General features: G+C 40.1%; 1 protein-coding gene across 1 annotated transcript in view; it reads right to left on the reverse strand.

The window, feature by feature from the left end:
* Positions 1-12721: 12721 nt before the first annotated feature.
* The window catches only part of LOC107573283 (uncharacterized), a 13865-nt gene continuing 5491 nt past the window's right edge, over positions 12722-21095 (reverse strand). Inside the window, exons 5-13 of the mRNA XM_016259710.1 lie at positions 16008-16241; positions 15631-15931; positions 14734-15532; positions 14419-14631; positions 14060-14325; positions 13716-13972; positions 13380-13628; positions 13190-13276; positions 12722-13112 (exon numbers count right to left, since the gene is read on the reverse strand). Of these exons, the coding sequence (XP_016115196.1) occupies positions 12722-13112; positions 13190-13276; positions 13380-13628; positions 13716-13972; positions 14060-14325; positions 14419-14631; positions 14734-15532; positions 15631-15931; positions 16008-16241 (2797 nt within the window). The remainder of the gene's footprint in view (positions 13113-13189; positions 13277-13379; positions 13629-13715; positions 13973-14059; positions 14326-14418; positions 14632-14733; positions 15533-15630; positions 15932-16007; positions 16242-21095) is intronic.

Below are 21095 nucleotides of genomic sequence, written 5' to 3' on the forward strand. Positions count from 1 at the left end.
AAGCTTGAAATACTACAAATGGTTTTATTAAATACAAAAACAAAAAAAACAAAATGCTGCTTCAAAAGCGAGATATGGTCTACAGGATACCAATTAAACTCTTTACTTGAAGTTAAGTCCCAAACTACAGGTGTGATGCATGATACATACCACAACATTGCTCATAGCCGGAGTTTTGCAGGTTGATCAGGAGGTTCTCCAGCTTTATGTCCCGGTGAAATACTCCTTTGTTGCCTGTGCCATGATAGACCGTGCTGTGTCCTCGCTGACGAAGCCTCCCTGAAGCTTCGTATAATCCCACAGATCTTTGCAGGGTGACGGGCGTTCCAAGACCATGATGTAACGTTCAGGCTGTTCCTGCCAGTCTAGCAGCTGAATGATCTCTGGAACTCTGGACTCCTTATTAACAAGGAGTAAAAGGCCGACCGCTAACGAAAGGGGTGCGGGATGACCAGGCTAGACGAAAGATCATTGTTAGATAGAACTTCTTTCCCAAGTAAGGACTTTAGTCCAGTCTTGGACAAAAATGTTGTCAGTATGTTTGCTCAGTGAGCATAGCCTACTATAACGTAGATGTATTTCATGTTCCTTGGCTTGTTGGCAATTTTCACTGCCACCTGAACGACAATAAACATTTATTGCATTTACAACATGGCAAGAGCACGAATATACACCGAGATGACTTACAATGGAACCAGTGAGACAAAACAATGGAGTTAAATATTGTAAGAACATGACAGTACCTCAAGGCCATTCTCCAAGCGAATCGTACCTCACCAAGTATTTTGCCGATTTCAGACCAGCTCAGAATTTAATCTGATAAAAGAGTAACAAAAATAGATGTGTAAGTCGTGGCCTAATGGTTAGAGAGTCGGACTCGTAACCCAAAGGTTGTGGGTTCGAGTCTCGTACCGGCAGGGATTGTAGGTGGGGGGATGTACAGCGCTCTCTTAAATGGCTGCCCACTGCTCCGGGTGTGTGTTCACGGTGTGTGTGTGCGCACTTTGGATGGGTTAAATCACTAATAGCACTAATTCCTAGTATGGGTCACCATACTTGGCCACATGTCACGTCACGTAAACTTACCCTCCGTTGTCAAGTCAACACTCTGCTGTTGTGAGCTGATGCTGTGGTGGACTGAAGCTGGAGGGCTTTGAACCTGCTGATCTGCAGGAGGAAGGTCTTCAAGATTACTGGAAAGAGGTTCCTCTAGATCAGTGGTTCTCAACCCGTGGGCCGCATGCACATAGAACACATAGGCCTACAAACAAGAATAGTCGCAGTATTAGTAGTGTAGGTAAGAGTGCTGGACTTTCGGTTTGCCCACCACTCACTAAAAGTTTCTCATTTAATTTTCTACCTGTTAGATTGTGTTTTATTAACGTCTACACCTACTTCCTTCTACAGCATTTATTAATATTAGTTAACTTTAATTTCAGCATTCACTAATGCATTATTCAAATGACAAGTTGTGTTTGTAAACATTAATGCACTGTGAACTAACATGAACAAACAATGAATGAACAACTGTATTTTTATTAAATAATGTTAACAGACAAAATCGTATCTTCATTGTCATTGCAATATGAACATGTTATTTAGCAATGGGCACTGAAACGTGCACCGAATTCAGCACTCAACAAAACTCTGGCGTTTCAGAGATGACTCATCTGAATGCCTTTGATTGGCCATTGCATTAATAAACTCAATGGAATCGTATGTTATTGGTTGTAATGCTCACCGCTGTAAAAACAAAAAAAAATATTTAGTTTTATTTGTTGGCCCTAATATGCACAGTTAATTATTCATTTATTTATCACAAGTAATCATCATTGCAAAAAAAAAAAAACTCTTATCACACGTAGCAGAATTTCCTCATATCATGCAGGACTATTAGAAAGGCAAAATCAATGCAAATCAGTGGATATGTCTGCTATAATAGGATAGGTATGTTAAGGCCAGTTGGAGCTAAACTCTGCAGGGCATTGGCCCTCTAGGATCTAGTTTGGAGACCCCTGTCCTACAGAGTTGTTACTTTGCACATGCTTTTTGATCATTACAAATAATAATGTAAAATGATTTTCTTAGAATAGGAGATATGCTGTCTCTCGCATCACATACAGTATCAATAGTTAAGTATGTGGTCTTGAAGATGATCCTTTTTTTCCCCTCTCATTTGGACTCGGTCTTGACTTGGACTCAAACTTTTGGACTCGGTCTTGACTTGGACTCGAACCTCTTTGGACTCGGTCTCGACTAGTCCTGGTCTTGGACTCGACAAAGCTGGACTTGACTACAGCTCTAATGTCGCATGTCTTACAGACTGCAACTTACAATCGCAACTTCATTGTGCGGTTACTCCTTTCGAGCTGAATTTCACAAAATTGGTCAGCTCCTGACAGCATCAGATGTTTTATTAATGGTGAGTAGAATTATTTATTTCAATGAAAGTAATCAATTAGATATCATAATATTTAGGCTGCAATGTTATAAATCTGGTTGGTTTGTATTGTTGACGTAATATGTAAATAATATGCGTGCGGCCCGTGAGACTTGCACTAGGACCATAATGCGGCCCAGTGGAAAAAAAAGGTTGAGAACCACTGCATATATGAGAAATATGATCTAAAGATGGGAATAACAAACAGAAGTATGTTTTAAACAAATAATTTATTTAATATTGCATTCTCACATTAGGACCATTTTTCAGGTACTACATGAAATCTCAAATTAAAACTTCTTCAAACCAGGTTTCATATTTTTTGAAGATTTATGATATGTCCTGCAATAAAAAAAAAAAATGCTACCATGACTCACCGAATTTTTGGATTTTGAAAAAATATGATTGTAGATATATGGCAGTTAAGGACACTTATTAATTAGGGGGATTTTTCTGTTCCCAAAGCTTGAGTTAGATTTCCAATAATGTATACTCCTATCTAGCTGAAGCGTATCTTAATTTTATTTTTTTAATGTACAGAGCTTTAGTAAACTTTTACACATTCCCAACTGGTCATTTGGTTTACCTTCAACTTGATCTCTCATATATCATTGCCTGGTCTGAGCCACTGCTCCATTTAATGGATTTAAGAGACAGCAGCTTCTCAAAACTCTCTGTCCTCCTTTTCTTTCTCATTGGCATCTCATGCTCTTCACCAGCACCAACGGGCAGATTGTTCTCCGCAGCATTGGTGCTGGATGTTGGTGGTCTACTATGATGGGAGTAATACAACTGATCGCTGAGAGAACATTGCTTTCTCTTTCGCGCAAAAGATCCAGGCCAATCTTTTGTAGGCCCCTGTGTGGCCCCCTGTGCATCTTGACCCCACCTACATGAGTATAAGTGTTGTGGCCCCATGTTACAACCACCTGGCTCTGGGTGAAGTAACATTACCAAAAGGGGAGGCCACACAGAAGACTTAGGTTTAACAAATAACTTGTATTATTTGATTTATTCTTGATTAAATGTTTAAGTAGGAGTATAAAAGAAAGAAAGAAAGAAAGAAAGAAAGAAAGAAAGAAAGAAAGTAAACAAACAAACAAACGAAAACAATCCAGGGCTGGAGAGGGAAGAAGAACGGCAGCCCAGTCCAGGTCTCCACTGCTCTCTGAATCTCCGTCTTTTAAACCCAAACGCCAATCACAGGTAACACTCCACACCTGTACCTGCTGCTCGCTCTGAAAGAGAGGCAAAACCACGGAACACCACCACCTAGTGGACAAATATTAGAAAGAACACACTGAGCCGTAACACCTCCCCCTCTTAAAACAGAGGCCCCTAAAAGGGAACTCTGCAGACCCAAATACTACTATAAAACCAAAAAAATATATATAAAAAAAAACACACAATCACACAAGTTTACCTCCAACAGTCATAATTTGTGGACTGTCATACAAAGTCACATACCCCCCGTTCTTTTCATCACCTACCTCAACTCCATTGTTCAGTATCTTCAGGCACCTTAAAAACACTAAACAATTAAAGAACCACGGTCAAGGGCAACCAACACTTACAACAGTTTGTTTTACTCATCAACCGGAGAACGGGACAAGGCATCCGCCATAACATTATCCCGCCCTCGAATATCTAAACTGTATGGTTGTAATAATAGAGCCCAACGGATAAGTTGCTGATTAGGACTTCGCAAAGATTGTAAAAACGTGAGCAGATTGTGATCTGAAAACACAACTATAGGCATTGAACCACCCCCCCACATACACATCGAAGTGCTGCAACACCCACACCAAAGCCAACGTTTCTTTCTTAATCATAGAGTAATTTAGTTGATACAAGTTAAACTTCTTAGAAAAGAAACTAACTGGCTGATCAACTCTCACCCAGCTTGCATCTACTTGGATCTGAAACACTCGATCCCACCGGGGCACAACTAGGACAATCTCATCAACTCCTTTTTAGTAGTAGGAGCTGGGAAACCATCATCAGCACGCACCTTCTCCCATACTGTACGAACCTCCCCCTGTCCCACTACTTTACCCAATAAGTTACGGTAGCTCTCACGAATTCACACTTCGCTAAATCGATAGTCAACTTGGCTTCTACAAGAGGAGTAAACAAGGCACGCAACCCACAAAGCTGTTCCTCCCACGTCTGACTGTACACCACGACATCTAGATACACAGCACATCCATCCAGCCCTGAGACCACAAGATTCATCAGGCGCTGGAAGGTAGCCGGAGCGTTTCGATGGCCGAAACTCATAACCTTGTTAGATTACAGCCCTGATGGTGTAATAAATGCAGAAACTTCTTGTGCTTGAGGGGTTAAAGGGACCTGATAATACCCCTTTAAAAGATCAATCTTAGTTACAAACTTTGCTGAGCCTACAGAATCTATGCAATCCTCCACCCGTGGAAGTGGAAAAGAGTCAGGCTTCGTCACGCTATTTAACTTTCTATAATCAGTACAAAATCTGTACGTACTATCAGGTTTTTTAACCAGAATGCACGGTGACACCCAACTTGAATAGGAGGGTTGCGCAAGCCCAGTATTTAAAAGATACTCAACCTCAGCTTCTAAAAACTTCTGCTTTTCAGGAGAAACATGATAAAACCCCTGTCGAATGGGCAAAGAATCTCCAACATCGATATCATGATATACTAAGTTAGTACATGGAGTATTAGAGAAAAGTGGCGAGAATTCGGATATCAAACCGATCAATAGGTCACGATGTTCTTCGGGAAAATGCTCAAACATGACGTCCAGTTTAGAGTTACAAAGTCGAGGTTGAACAATACAAGCAAACGGAATGCTCAGTACAATAAAATTTCACACCTGAATTACTCACCTCAGTAACTCAATTTAACACCACAGGCTTTACTTCAGCACCTGGGACAGCGTTTTCACATACGTGACAGAAATATGGCTTCAACAAATTCACGTGACAGAGTTGGGAAGCTTTTCTCCTGTCCGGGGTTGAAACAATATATTTTTCTTCAGATACCGGTTTAATTATATTGTAAGGCCCTGTAAACCTTGCTAAAAAGGACGACCCAGTAACAGGAAGTAAAATTAAAACTTGATCTCTGGGACAAAATTCACGGACCGACGATCAAACCAAGTCTTCATTTTCATCTGTGCTTTCTCTAAATTTTCACAAGCCAGTTTGCCTGCCAAATATAACCTACATCGAAATCCATTTACTTAATCCAAAAGATTTTCAGGAATTTTCGACTCGGTCACATTGTCCATCAAAAGAGACAAGGGCCCTCTTACCTTATGACCGAACACTAAATCGTTAGGGCTGAAACCAAGATTCTCTTGAACAACTTTGCGTGCTGCTAGCATCAACCACGGGAGTGCCTCTTCCCAGTCTTTATGCAGTTCGTTACAATATGCTCTCAATAACTGCTTTAACGTCTGATGAAAACGTTCGAGAGCTCCCTGACTCTCAGGATGATACGGACTGCTTTTATGATTATTCACCCACAGTTGTTGTAAAACTTGAGCAAACATGAAGTGAAGTTAGTTCCTCTATCAGTTTGAATAATTCTTGGAACACCAAAAATTTAAAAACTGGGACAAGGCTTTTACCACCGACTTCATGGAGATCGTTCGCAAAGGATATTCAGCAGGATAGCGAGTCGTCTGACACATATCAGTTAAAATATAGATAGAAACCACTTTAGACGGACTTAAGGGGCCAACACAATCAATAGTCAGGTATTCAAAAGGATTACTCACAGCAGGAATGGGATACAATGGCACTGGCGCCAAGACTTCATTGGGTTTACCTACCAGTTGACAAGTGTGGCACGTCTTTATAAAGCTCGACATCTCTTTTTAAACGAGGCCAAAAAATCTAAAAATAGCACATTATGCTATTGTAGGTTTTCTTTACCCATAAATGCCCAGCTATATCACCGTGAGCCATTTTCAAAACCAAATCACGCAACCCTTCTGGAATCACAATTTGAAATATGGAGTCACGCACAACATGACCGTTACAAGGAGTCCACTTTACGAACTAAAACGCCATGATTCAGAAAATAATCAGAAGCCACACTTTCAATTTCATCGTTGGACTTAACAGCCTCAAACAACAGTGTCAATCCAGCGTCTTTTCCCAGAGCCAAAATTAACTCATCATGGGAAATTGATGAAGGAAGCATAGACAAATTGGCCAAAGGTTCAACTGGAGATTTTTCTACTTCACCTTTATTCGGGGACACATTTACTTCGGTACTCATAGCTCGAGCTACTGCACAGGAGACAAAAACATCAGGAAAATCTTGGATGCGCTTATCCCCCTCTGCAGACAAAGTTGGAGTTGTTTTCACAACAGGAGGTACAACAGCCCCGGCACACGTGGTTTCCGGACAAATTATTTTCTAAAATTAAATCTGCACCTTCCACAGGTAATGAAGGTCGTAAAGCAATCTCAACTTCTCCGTGCATAAAAGTTCAGACTCCAACTAAATCTTTTGCAAAGGAGCAGAGAACACTTCCAACCCAATTCCTCGTATCAGAACACTATTCCCTGTACTAAATTCAGAAGAAAACTTCAATTTTGAGTCCAAAATAAAGGATTCTGAAAACCCTGTGTCACGCAAAATCTTGTCAGGTACTTTAACAGGACAGTCAACTAAAGAAACAGATCCCGTAGTAATAAAAGGACCATAATCTGCCGGATACCCCACGTACTCATCTACGTTTAGATTTTTCACTCCAACAGGGATTCCCCCAATGCACAAACTTTCACTATAAGTATAACCTGATGCAACAGGTTTAGTAATGGACTTATACTTGCCTTTCAACACTGGACATTCTTTTTTCCAGTAACCATTTTCCAGGCAGTACCTACAAGAGAAATTTGGATCTATTTTCCTATTAGGCCTATACTCTACCTTTGACATCGGTCGGGCTAGATTTTCATAGTTGTGCTCTTTTTGATAACCGCTGGAATTTTTATGAATCAACACAAATTCGTCAGCTAAAACCACCGCTTCAGCCGCTGTTCTCACCTTTTGTTCGTTTGTGTACATCGCAATCCGTTCAGGAATAATATTTCTGAACTGCTCCAAAATCACCAAGTAACAAAGACTCTCAAAAGAATCTACTCCTATCGAAGCACACCAACGATTAAAGTGACTTGTGAGCTCTCGCGCAACTTCCACATAAGTTTTTTTTTTTTTTTTCTTTTTTTTTCTTTCTATCTCTCTCTCTCTCTCTCTCTCTCTCTCTCTCTCTCTCTCTCTAATAAACATTTAATCAAGAATAAATCAAATAAAACAAACGTTAAATATGAGTATAAAGAAAGACAATCCAGGGCTGGAGCGGGAAAATGAACGGCAGCCCAGTCCAGGTCTCCACAGCTCTCTGAATCTCCGTCTTTTAAACCCAAACGCCAATCACAGGTAACACTCCACACCTGTACCTGCCGCTCGCTCTGAAAGAGAGGCAAAACCACGGAACACCACCACCTAGTGGACAAATATTAGAAAGAACACACTGAGCCGTAACACCCCACAATTTGAGATGTCAGCCAGTTTGATTTCAAGAGTCACTATCCTTCAGAGGGCAGTGTTATTATGCATTTAATGCCCAGAAAACAACACAACACAGCTTTGCGAGTCCAGAGGGCAGAGCAGTGGCGGTTCTGGACCACAGGAACAGGGGGGGGGGGGGGGGGGGGGGGGGGCAGGCAGGGGCCACTTGTGCTTTTAGGGGGCACACTATTAAAATTAATTTGAACCTACTTTAAGTATTATTCATTCAGTCATTTTTCACCATGTAATGGATCACTGCAATCTCTAGAAGTAATGTATAACAATTTTAACTCAAATTAATGTTTCATCATGTTTAATTTATATTGTCAAATATTTGTATATTGTAGTGTGATAATGATCAATAAGGATAACACATTTTTACTATCTAAGCACAGGCACTTTTCTGCATCCGTAAACTATATGACACATATGTACATACAAATCCCATCTAGGCACTTTTCTGCATCTGTAAATTATGACACATATACAGTACTGTGCAAACGTCTTGGCCCACTAGTATTTTACCAACAAAAAAAGGTTTAAAGCCAGTTATTTCTATCTCTAACATCATGTATTCATAGAAGCTGTACTAGACTAGTTTTAGAGTGGAGAAGCTCCTTTCACAAGAAGTAGTACTGATTGGAATTGCAACACTGATTTTGCAAAGTTTAAAGAGCTCAAAACAGACCTCACTATAAGGTTCCATAAATGATGCCAGCTCCACTGTACTTGAGGGCCTCTGCATACCTTGTTTTATCTTTCTGTCTAGAATCCTTCTGAACTGATGTATTTCATGCCCCAAATCCTCAATATTTGAGCTATACATTCTACCCAAAGAAAAGAGGACATCTTCTTTGAGAAAGGCATCACTTTTGGGATTTAAGGCTTGAATGCCATTCATAATATTACAGTTCTGGTTAGAGAACCGTCTGCTGAGCTCAGAAAGCATTTTGTTCTCTCTACAACTGGTGGGAGAAGGGTAGATGCATGTAAAGGTGGCTTCTGTTCTTCCTTTTTTTACCCAATGTCCACTAAATTGTAAACTTAGCTGTGTCTGCCTTTTTTCAGTTAGTTGTTCTGAAATGTTACACTTTCCAGCTATATCCATTATTTCAGTCCAAAGGCCATCAAAAATGACTAATTTCTGTACTCAAGTACAGAAGTCAAGGCTTGAACTAAATCTACATCCTTTGAAAGATCAAGTGATGATGACCGCAACATGTCTGAAAGGAGTCTTGCTTCTCCAAAGATTTTACATAGCGCAACAAGATGTACAATGAATTTCAAGTCTAACTGTGCAAGCAGACCTTGTGCTTCAACTGACCTGTCACCATTGTGTTCCTCAACTACCTCCTGCAGAACTCTCTTAATGGCAGGCAATCTATCCAAAGTATTACGCATTGAAATATAAAGACATGCCCACCAAGTATCACTTAGTCTCTGAAGTTCTCTAGGAGCACCTTCAAACATTTCTCTTTGTACAGCAAGCCATTTTTTGTGCACATGTGTCCCCGACATTAACACATAAAGCCTTTCCTGCAGTGAGAAAAATCTGTTAGCCTCAGGGATTGCTTTGACTGTGTCGACTAGTACCAAATTTAGGCAGTGTGCGCTACAGTGAATGTAAAAGGCATGCTTTGCCACATCTTTAATTCGTGCCTGTACACCTGCATGCTTGCCGCTCATAATGGACACGCCATCATAGGATTGGCCGACTAAATGTTCTCTGTATTCTAGACCATGGCTTTCTAACATGTGTATAATCTTTTCAGTAAGCTCAGCTGCGTTTACCTGATCAGCCGATTCAAAATGGAGAAAACTCTCATGGATGGCTCCACTATAATAGTACCTGAGTACCAAGGATATCTGCTTCTTCAAGTTTTGTCATGTTTGGCAATTCTGCCGACTCATCGTGTCCCCTTTGTGCAATGTTCTGTGTGGCTGTTAGTAGTAGTACTTCAGCGATTGTTTTCATATATTCCCGGTTGTCTTTAATCTGCTTGTCGTGTTCTTTGTTTAAGACATTTAGCAAAGTCCTGTTGTTTTTCACTGCGGTCTCATAGTCTTTCCATGACTCTGGGCTATTGGGAGGGCTGAAATGTCAACAGGCATAACAATATGCTGTGTCTAATATTCTCGAGTACTCAAGCCAGGGATGAATCTTGTACCATTCTGCTTTGAAGCTCCTCTTCCTGTCCCCCATCAGTGTCTTTGGATATGTAGTTAAGAGTGGCTGCACAGGTGGACAATCTCTACTCTTTGAGATATCCGTGCAAGAGGAAAGAGACATAGTTATCGTTATATAGTTAATAATTATTTAGCATTCCATAGCTATTAGTCAAGCTCAAATCATTTGACAAAAAATGTTTATGGAAAAAAAAAAAAGAGCTAAATTTATTAAAAGAATAAATTCATGTAAGAAGCAACAAATGTCTAATATATATATTTTTGCCTTATACAGTTCCTACATGCGCATCGCTGGCTGTGCTCCCTCCTCCATCAGCTGTAGCTGATGCGGCCCTTAAACGGGTGCCAAGGGCCACAGCCTGGAGAAGAAAGAAGAGGGCCGAAGAGGACAAAAAGGCCCTAATGCACAACAAAGCCATTGCACGGCAGGCAAATCTAAAGGGATATCCATGCAGATTGTGCGGACAGCCAAAGAGACTGGAGTTTGGTCACAGTTTCTTCAGAGGAAAACGTTTCTGTGCCACCGCAGCTGGAAAGACAGTTTCTCAATGGCTTTCTGAGCAGAAGAGGGTTGCAGCCGCAGACAATGTTGACGACGTGCCTCGGACAACTGCCTGGAGGAAAAAGAAGAGAGTGGAAGCCATTGCACAGGGCCTGCCTCAGAGAGCAAGTCAGCGGTTTGCATTCCTTTGGCCTTTTCTGTGTCAGCAGCCAAAAACGAAGGATTATGGACACTCAAATCCTTTTGCAGCAGTTATGAGGGCAAGACTGTGGAACTTTGGCTGGCAGAGCAGTGGTCTGTCTCTTGCTCCCCCTAAATAATTGCCACTGTAATTTTGTTTTCTTTATCTTAATCTTTTATTATCTTTGTTAATTTTATTAGAGTGTCTGTTTGCAAGTAGTTTAGTTTCTGCTGTTTTTTTTCTGCTAAAGATTTTTTTTTTACAAATATTTGTATTTAGTGTTTTTTTTTCTTTTTGTATTTTGTATATTATTGTCTCTATTGTGAACTATTTAATAAATAAATCTGTTTCTAAGTAGTTTCCTCTGTTGAATGTTACTTTTTGTTAAAGACTTTTTAAAATATTTGTATTAGTATTAGTAGTAATTTGTTTACATGTACATATTTTTTGAATTTTTTAAAATGTGAACTATTTGATAAATCTTTTATTATCTTTGTTAATTTTGTTATACTGCTTCCGCTGTTGATTTTTGTTTTATTTTAATATTTGTATTTAGTATTTTATTTACATTTATACTCTTTTCTAATTTTTTAAATTATTTTTTAACTTGTTATACTGTTTCTTACATTTTTATTTTAATATCATATATTTTATAATTTTTTTCTAATGTGAACTATTTAATAAATCTTTTCTATTATCTTTAATTTTGTTGTACTGTTTCTGCTGTTAATTTTTTTTCCGTTTTAATATTTGCATTCAGTGTACATTTATTTATTCTTTACCCTTTATTTATTTTTTTCAAGTGTGAACTATTTAATAAATAATTTCTTTGTTAATTTTGTTGTACTGTTTCTGCTGTTAATTTTTTCCCCGTTTTAATATTTGCATTCAGTTTACATTTATTTATTTTTTACCCTTTATTAATTTTTTTCAAGTGTGAACTATTTAATAAATCATTTATCTTTGTTAATTTTGTTGTACTGTTTCTGCTGTTAATTTTTTTCCCGTTTTAATATTTGCATTTAGTTTACATTTATTGTTTTATCCTATTTTTTCTAGTGTGAACTATTTAATAAATCTTTGATTATCTTAAATTCTGCTGTTATTTTTTTCTGTTATTTATATATTTGTGTTTAGTAATTTGTTCACAATTATATATTTAATACTTTTTATATTTTGTTTCTAGTGTGAACTACTCAATAAATAAACAAAAAACAGACTGAGATGTATTTAGGGGATAAATACAACTTAGTTCATATCTTTATAATAAAGTTTATTTAAAAAAATGTATATAGCAATTTATTAAAAAAAAATAGGAACATTAGAATGCTAATGAATCATTTAAAAAAGCTACACAAATAAAATAAATGGTTGAGACAGTTAACATGACCTTCATAAAGGCAAATAAATGTTCTAAAATAAAGCAGTCATTTGGGACTATTAACATGGCCTTTGTGAAGGCAAATAAACCTGAAGGTTTTGATCTATTAATGTAACCTTTATGAGGGCAAATAAATGTTCTCAAATAAAAGAACAGTCATTAAATGTTCTAAAATAAAGAATAAATATTTAGGACAGTTTGCATGGCCTTTATGACGACAAATAAATGTTCTAAAAAAAGAAAAGTCATAAAGTGTTCTAAAATAAATAATTATTCAGGAAACTTTATATGTCCTTTATGTAGGCAGATAAACCTTTTGAAATAAAGGACAATCATTTTGGACTACTTACACAATCTTTATTAAATACAAATAAGATATTGGATATAAGATAATAAGCAAAAGATATGTACAATATTTACAAACAAAACTATTTACAGTGAAGGATTTCCTTCATTCCTCTTCTCATGCAGCCACTCTTCTAGTGTCTTTCCCTCTGCTGTGGCACAGAAGTAGAAGCTGCCCACCCTGGTGTGCCCAAATTCTTTTTTTCTGGGCTGCCCACATCGAGTGCACGTGTAATCTTTTCGCGCAGGTTGCTGGGGACGGGGCAGCCCTTGCTCTTGAGCTAAACACTCTGCAGCCTTCCTCTTCCTCCACAGAGTTGTTCTGCTCATTGATGTTCCTGCTGCTGGAGCAGAGAGGGCAGCAGCCGGTGGAGCAGAGAGAGACGCTGGCCATGGAGCAGAGAGGGATGCTGCCAGTGGAGCAGAGAGGGATGCTGCCAGTGGAGCAGAGAGAGCGGGTGTTGCTGATGCAGGGGGAGGAGGTCGCTGCCCACGTCGCGTGGCCTGACCTGACAGATCAGGGTTTTCCACATAGGGGAAAGGTTGAAGCGATGACCCAGGTGCAGAGGGGATTGACGTCATCTGCCTGGCTGCAGGAAGCTGGGTGTGAGACACCATGCTGATCTGAGGTAAGGGCACACTCAGAGCCAGCACATCTGCCTCCAGCTTCTTCCTGTAGTTGTTGTACCAGTTTGAAATGACACAATTAATAGGATGAACATAATCCGAGAATTGTAAAATTACTTTTATAGCTGGCTTTCAATGAAACTACTTACCAGACAGAAAGCGTCCGCTGATTGACCTCAAACAGCTGAATTCTTGTCCGTCCCCTCAGTGCTGGGCAGTTCCCCACCAGTCTCCGCATGGCCTGGTAGTCATGTAGAATGGCAGCCCAGCGGTTCATTGAAACGCCCCACTTCACCTTCCCCGCTGGATGAATGGAGCAGAGCTCCAGACATACTGCCTCTACAATTCTACTAATATTCGGCCACTGCGCAGGACCCGAGCCCTGCCCCAGCACACACCTGTAAAATAAAATAGGGGATTATAAAGCATAAAAAGCATAGTCATTTATATTTTTACAGCTCAAAGTGTGCAAATGTTTAACTTACCGCTTCAGGCTCTCTTTTCCATGGCAGGTGGAGGTTTTGGAGTGGGTGGCCTTGAACCTGCCTTGCAAAAGTCTCTCCTTGTGTCTCGGCGGATAGGAAACACCCTGTCTGTCACTGTCCGGCAGTCTGTCCCACAGCCGAACAATGTCAGCGGCTTCCCTGTCCGAGACACAAGGCTTTTCCCTCAGCGTGACAAGGTATCTGGCCAAGTCCACCACTCTGTCAAAACCTGGCGTCCCATCTGGTCCTCTGCACACCTAACAAGAAGAAAGAAGATCAGTTAGTATGGCTGAAAAAGTCCTCCAAGTGATGGCATGGCAAAGAATGCTTGTATGCATACATACATCTTCCTGGGGCTCAGGTGGCAAGTCCTGGGAGGACTGAGAGGGTGACGGTGAATCCCGAGACAAGCATATAGCTTCCTTGGTTGAGACTAAAGAAAGAGGGGAGATGGTGTGGTCTTGCTCCTCTGCCTCATCCCCAAATCCCTCATCTTCTATATCGCCCAAGTCCGCTGGGATTCCGTCTGGGACATCTGGGTCCCGCCCAAAGTTCTCCCTGAACTCCCAGGACTGCTGCGAGCACAGGTACTCCACCCCGATGAGCCCGCCTGTCAAAAGAAAATTAAATAGAAAACAAGGTTGTAAAACAGAAGTCTGTGCATTACAAAAAAACAACAAAGCATGGCATTATAGACACATACCTGTGTACTGTCCTGGCTTGGAGTAGTCTTGCACAAGACTACAGCCAAGAAGACGCTGGCTGAGCTCATTTAGGCTGTGCTGGAGTGAGCCACTGTAGCAGCGCAGCGACAAGGGAGCATTGTGTGTGACGGCAGCAGCAGCGCGGTCCTCGTTCCACCGCTCCAAACCCTCAAGCAGGTAAGCCTGGAAATTTTCCAGGTTAGCGCTCGTTCCTGATGAAAAAAAAGGAAACATTAACACTAATTTAAAATGACAAATGACATGAAATAGACTATCACGAAAACACACCTCGAGGTGGATGTGTGCAATCTTACCGGGTATGAAGCGGTTGAGGTGGTTATGGAAGGACTCCAGGGAAGTGGACCCCCGAGCGCAGCGGTACACAGGAAGTGTTAGCCCTCCCTTTGTAACACTTCCTGTCTGGGTGTACAGCTGCACTCCAGGAGGGTCCTGGATGCAGGGAAGATGACGCCTTTGAGTGTCCCAGATGACGTCCATCCTCTCCTGGTCCATCAAGGGGATGCCCATGGTTTCCCTGGCGTCCTTGAAGGCCTCCAGCATCTGTCTGATCAGCTGCTCTGTCTCCTCCACGCCACGTGTGCAGCGGCGACAGTGCTGCGCCAGCTGTCTGGAGGTGAGCCTGCCGGTCAGCTGCTCTTCAGTGAGGCCTTTGATGCCCTGCTGTTGCTCCAGCTCCCTCCTTTTCGCTTCCCTCAGCAGGGCCACATCTCCCTCGTCCCAGACGAAAATGCAGGCAGAGAGCTTTGCCATGAACAGACCATAGAGCGGGTGGCTGTCAGTGTGCAGACCGGCAGCGAAGTGCCGCATGAAGTGCCACACATCGAGACGAACCACCAGATCACTCCAGCCGCTGAACATGGCAGCTGCTCTAGATGTTCCCACAGAAGAGCAGCAGTCTCTGTCCACATACAGGAGCGTGGGGGAAGCGACTCCAGCCGCCTCGTACCTCCTCACCAGGCCCGTGGTCATGGGCAGCAGTCCCTGACCTTCATGTGAGGTGAGCACAGACATGAGGACCTGTCCGTGCTCATTGCCCACATTGGTGACCCAGGTTGCGGTCCCAGCTGCAGCTCCCGCCAGTTTTTTGGCCACCTGTTGTCGGAAAACAAAACAATTCAATGAGCTCCAAACATGCCTTACATATACAAAGGTTTAAATCTATTTAAAATAATCTGTGATTAATACGTTACCTGCTTTGTGGAGTCCATTTTCAGGATGGACCCAAAGACAGAGGTGACCCTGGCTTTAAGCTCACTATACCGGGACCGGACATCCTCTGCGTGGACAGAGAGGAGCCACTGGGCAGTTGGTACAGGTGGCATCGGAGGTGGAGGTGTGATGGGCCGTGTGGTGGTGCCCTGAAACCGTTCACACGCAGACAGGTACTGCAGGGTCCTCTCCATCCAGTCCTCACTATGCTGTTCACATAGTTTGTGATATAGCATTGTGGCGCTGTTGCCGAGAGTCCAATCTGCCAGCCTCGCGCTCCCGCTGATGCCCAAACAGGACCATGAGGGAGTATCCAAGGTCATTCTCCAGCATCCACTTGAAGGTTTTCCCTCTGTACTGACCAAACTGGATGGCACTTTGACTTGCCAGCAGCAGGTCATCAAAGGGACACCCTCCACCTTGGACTACCCTGACCTTGGCCTCCTCCAGCACAGCCTCAGGGTCCTTTGGTACAAAGGGCACCCCTTCAGCCACTTGTGAAAGGTGGACTTTCTCCACAGTGGCTGCCTGCTTAGACGCCCTCAGCACCAGCTCTCCAGCCTCAAAACGAAGGGTGGGCTTGCTTTTCATTCTGTGACAGTAAAGAAATGCACCTGATGTTATACCAAACAATGCACTGAAAACCCCACACACAAAATAAATATTTATGGAAAATGCATTATTATACATTATTAAGGGTAATTCATGGCATACACAAACAAAAAACTTGTGAAAAAGGTACATTATTAAGGGTTTTGTAGTTTTTTTTCTTTTTAGTAATGTTTTAATTGTTTTTAAACGAATTTCGTTTTCTTTTCATCGTTGTTGATTATTACAACTGACATAAAGTGAATAAAGGGTCAAACGAACGCATCAGAAAAATTCTGCAGGCATTACACATATTTAAAAGGGGGAAAAAGTAAATTTATTTTTCGGTGTCAATGAAAATCATGAATGAAACTGTGCTTTTTTTACTGAAATCTATGTTTTAGGCGGGTTAAACGTCCTCACAACTTTCCGAACGACCCAGTATTACCCCCCACATTTTTTTCTCCCGCCTCTTCTGCATGCATTGCACATGGATAAAATGCTTATTATATGCCTATTTAAAAAAAACGACACAAATAAAACGTGAGAAAGGGTCAAATATGTTGACTTACGTGATCCGCAAAATTGCAGTGTAGCGAAAATGCAGAATTGGTGTATAATAATTCTGCTAAATTGTAGAATGAATTGCGGAAGTGTGTTTAAAAAAAAACTTTTGTGTTTTGTTGGTTTAAACTAATGAAATCGCAGGAGAAAAACAGCAAGATAGTGTTATTCCAGGGGGTTCTGACAGAGTGAATGATGTCCGAGTCGACAGCGGCGAGGCCTCGGCCAATCGGAGCAACGAGCGCCTCTGAAACAATTCGCGAGAGCCAATGGGGCGAGGGGGTACCGGGCGCGAAACAATTAGTCCGACGGCCAATCCGAGCGCGGGGCCTGAAACAATTCCTTGGCCGGCCAATGGGACTAGGGGAGCGGAGGCGTGACATCGTGAAACAATTCGTCCAGCGGCCAATCCGAGCGGGGGGGGGCGGGTGAAACAAATCGCAACACATCCCCCAAAGATCGGTTTCGTGCAAGCGCAATGATTAGAGATGTCTGCTTGGTTTCATCTGTTTAAATATACACTGAACAAAATTATAAACGCAACACTTTTGTTTTGAGTTCATGAGCTGAACTCAAAGATCTAAGACTTTTTCTATGTACACAAAAGGTCTCAAATATTGTTCACAAATCTGTCTAAATCTGTGTTAGTGAGCACTTCTCCTTTGCCGAGATAATCCATCTACCTCACAGGTGTGGCATATCAAGATGCTGATTAGACAGCATGATTATTGCACAGGTGTGCCTTAGACTTTAAGGAAACAGCCAAGCGAACAAAACTACATAAATGTTATAATAGATAAATGAAATGTGCACTGTTTTTATTTTAATTTTTTACATGATTCCCAATTATTTATATTCACGATTTCTAATATTTGTACAGGCTTTACGTTTTTATTTCAATGTAGTAATTAGCAATTCATTTAATTTTATATTTGAACAGATTTGTTACGTGACAGCATTAATTAAAGTTTCAAGATCATGTTATCTGCATCTCCTGCGCTCCATCAAACCACTCCCATAATATCTGTCACCACTCAAATTAATGCACGACTCTACATTATCTGTATAGCATGTGTGTAAGACTCCAATACAATTATGAAGTAATCATTTTATGATGAATAAATCTTTCAGAGAGTAAAACTGGCTGTGTCTGTAGTATTAAAGACTAAACAACATTATTATATTATCTTTAAATTAAATTTTAAATTATTATTATTTTAAATTATTGTCCCTGGATTAGTAGGGTATTCTTGTAATAAAATAGCGGTGGTAGCGGACAGATTTTAAGTATCAATTCTGCTTAAAAAGATGCAATCTAATCCTGTTTACATTAAATAAGCCTGCTCCCGAGCAGGTTTAAGTTTACGGAGCTGTTGCTATGACAGCAAGTCTGGGATGAACTACGAAGAACCAAACAATCCAAGATCATGCCAAATCATCAACTATCAAATCCAGCTAACTGAGTTAGCGACGTACGAAGAACAGGCCCCAGGACAGCATCCAAACAGAAGTTAGAATCCTTAATGGCGCTTAACATTTACTCAGGAAAATGGTGGAAAGCAAAGCAGAAATAGCCTGGCTACCCCGATAACCACTGTAAACAACAGCCTTGCGCAACTTTACTGTTTGCCATGATTGCCAGTTTAATGAGTAAAGTTAAACCTTTGCAGGGTGAAAACAATAAATGCACTTTTTTGGCAGTGGATCATTTTGAGTTCTGTAACTTCTGATATTATATCACAGCATTAAGGATAAAGGAAATTAGATTTCTATGAAATTTTATGACACTTATTTCATATGACATTTTATGTTTGATCTAATAATAAATCCAATCAACTTTATCTGTGCTCTCTCAACATAAAAATGTGTTTTGTTTCAGAAGCATCAGCACCAACCCATAATAGAACTGAAGAAAAATCATTTTTGAAATCAAAAACGAAGATCCTTGAGGACAAGAGATCTAGAGAGTGAGAGGGATTTCTAGCACAGCAGTTCGCCTGTATGTCTAATAAAAATATATTTTTTAAAATATGCACTCATTTAAATTGTTCAGTCGTTCTAAAGATTTACTCATAAAAAAAAGAGAGAAAAAAAAAATACTAAGTTTAATGCATACAATTCTGGGCACTCACTTCACATGAAGATATCAGTCACTGAAGTCAGATTATGGAGAGGGAACCCTCTGGGTATTCGACTTTTTAGTTCACGAGTTTAATAACGGCTAACTGAAAATGGTCCTTTTCACATCTACACAGTTATCAACGTTGCAAATCTAGTTAAGTTCAAATGTTCATAAAAAAAAAAAAAAGGGTTTACACATTACACATTTATAATGCTACCATAATAGAACTGAAGAAAAATCATTTTTGAAATCAAAAACGAAGATCCTTGAGGACAAGAGATCTAGAGAGTGAGAGGGATTTCTAGCACAGTAGTTCGCCTGTATGTCTAATAAAAATATATTTTTTAAAATATGCACTCATTTAAATTGTTCAGTCGTTCTAAAGATTTACTCATAAAAAAAAAAGAGAAAAAAAATATTAAGTTTAATGCATACAATTCTGGGCACTCACTTCACATGAAGATATCAGTCACTGAAGTCAGATTATGGAGAGGGAACCCTCTGGGTATTCGACTTTTTAGTTCACGAGTTTAATAACGGCTAACTGAAAATGGTCCTTTTCACATCTACACAGTTATCAACGTTGCAAGTCTAGTTAAGTTCAAATGTTCATTAAAAAAAAAAAAAAAAGGGTTTACACATTACACATTTATAATGCTATATATTGTCACAGAATTCTCTGGGACTTTGTGAAAGATCCAAGTGCAGCTTTTAATGAAGAGTAGGGATGGGCGATACCTCTTATTTTATTTTCGTTTCGATATTTTCAAGTCCAGTATCGTCGATATCGATACCGATACTTTTAAACTAAACTCATCTTTTAAATTATTAAAAGAACATATAATCAGTAATTATACTCAATATTAGATTTTAAAGCTGTGTTTTTTAACATTTCATAGGCCTTTTTTGTTTACACTGTCAGAAATAAAATATACTATAATTGTATTTTAGCCCTTTACTGAGGCAGTAACCTCAAATGTGCAACTATACCCCTAAAAGGAAGCATATTAGTACCATATAAGTATGCATGTTTTAAGGGTAGATAAGTTACAAAAGTGTAGCTTTGAGGGTACCTCATGAAAAATATGCATTAAAATGTATTATTATAATTATCATGGTAAATTTGTGGTTACTGCAGCTTTACTACAAATATGTGGTAAACTGGTGTTACGCTAATAAAACTATGGTTCATTTTTGTAAAAGGCTGCCAGGCTGTTGTACCCCTAAAGGTGAAACTTTATCATATTTTTTTTCCTGACAGATTCATTAACAGCAATTACAGAACATAACACAATCCATTTGAACTTTTAACAACCAGTTTAAATAAGTTTACTTGCACAAACTAGCCAATTTAAAATAAATATTACATGTACACAAAAGTTTGGGGTCAGTAAGATTTTGTAATTTTTTTAAAGTCTCATGCTCACCAAGGCTGCACTTATTTGAGAAAGAAAAGAAAAGAAAAAAAAACAGTATAAGCAGCAATATTGCAAGCCATTACAGAAATAAGCATAGTATTAAAACTTGTACAAAACAGTCGTCTGACATACATTCTGGTCATGGCCAAGTAGAAGGGTCTTACTGAAATGTTTGGCTTGGCATACACGGAGCTGCAGTTTTTGTCTACCAGCAGGTGGATGGTGACGGTGTGATCTTTGTCCCCAGTGGCTCCATACAACAGACACGCAAAATGGCTGAAGCATGGGCATGTGACGCTCTCATTGTGGTCTTTCAAGTAGGGACTATTGAAGGTGGCTGCAGACTCTTGACTGTTCTTGTAATAGCATCCAAATTGTTTTCTGCGATTACTCTTCGAAGGGCTTCCTTCATCAGTCTCTGTGATCTCGAAGTCTTTGTTTACAACCGCAGAAATTCTCAAATGGGACGGTCTTGCATGGTTCTGGGCTTTCTTCCTCCCATGTCTCACTTGGGGCAGTGTACTGTACTCCCTTCTGAGGGGTAGTGTTTACTTTCATCTTGATGTACTTGGTTTGGTATGGCAGCTACAAACTACAAAATAAAGTAAATATGATGCTTAGATGAAGGTGGTTTCCCAGTTATTCACATGGTCCACAAATCAAAGCAGTTTGCCAACTGCTCATGTAGTCTGTGATTAACATTTATATTATGTTATAAATTGAAAACACAGATGTAATAACAGAGATAACTTGC

Source organism: Sinocyclocheilus grahami, unplaced genomic scaffold (genome assembly GCF_001515645.1).
Source record: "Sinocyclocheilus grahami isolate Dianchi unplaced genomic scaffold, SAMN03320097.WGS_v1.1 scaffold1911.1, whole genome shotgun sequence".
Classification (NCBI taxonomy): Eukaryota; Metazoa; Chordata; class Actinopteri; order Cypriniformes; family Cyprinidae; genus Sinocyclocheilus; species Sinocyclocheilus grahami.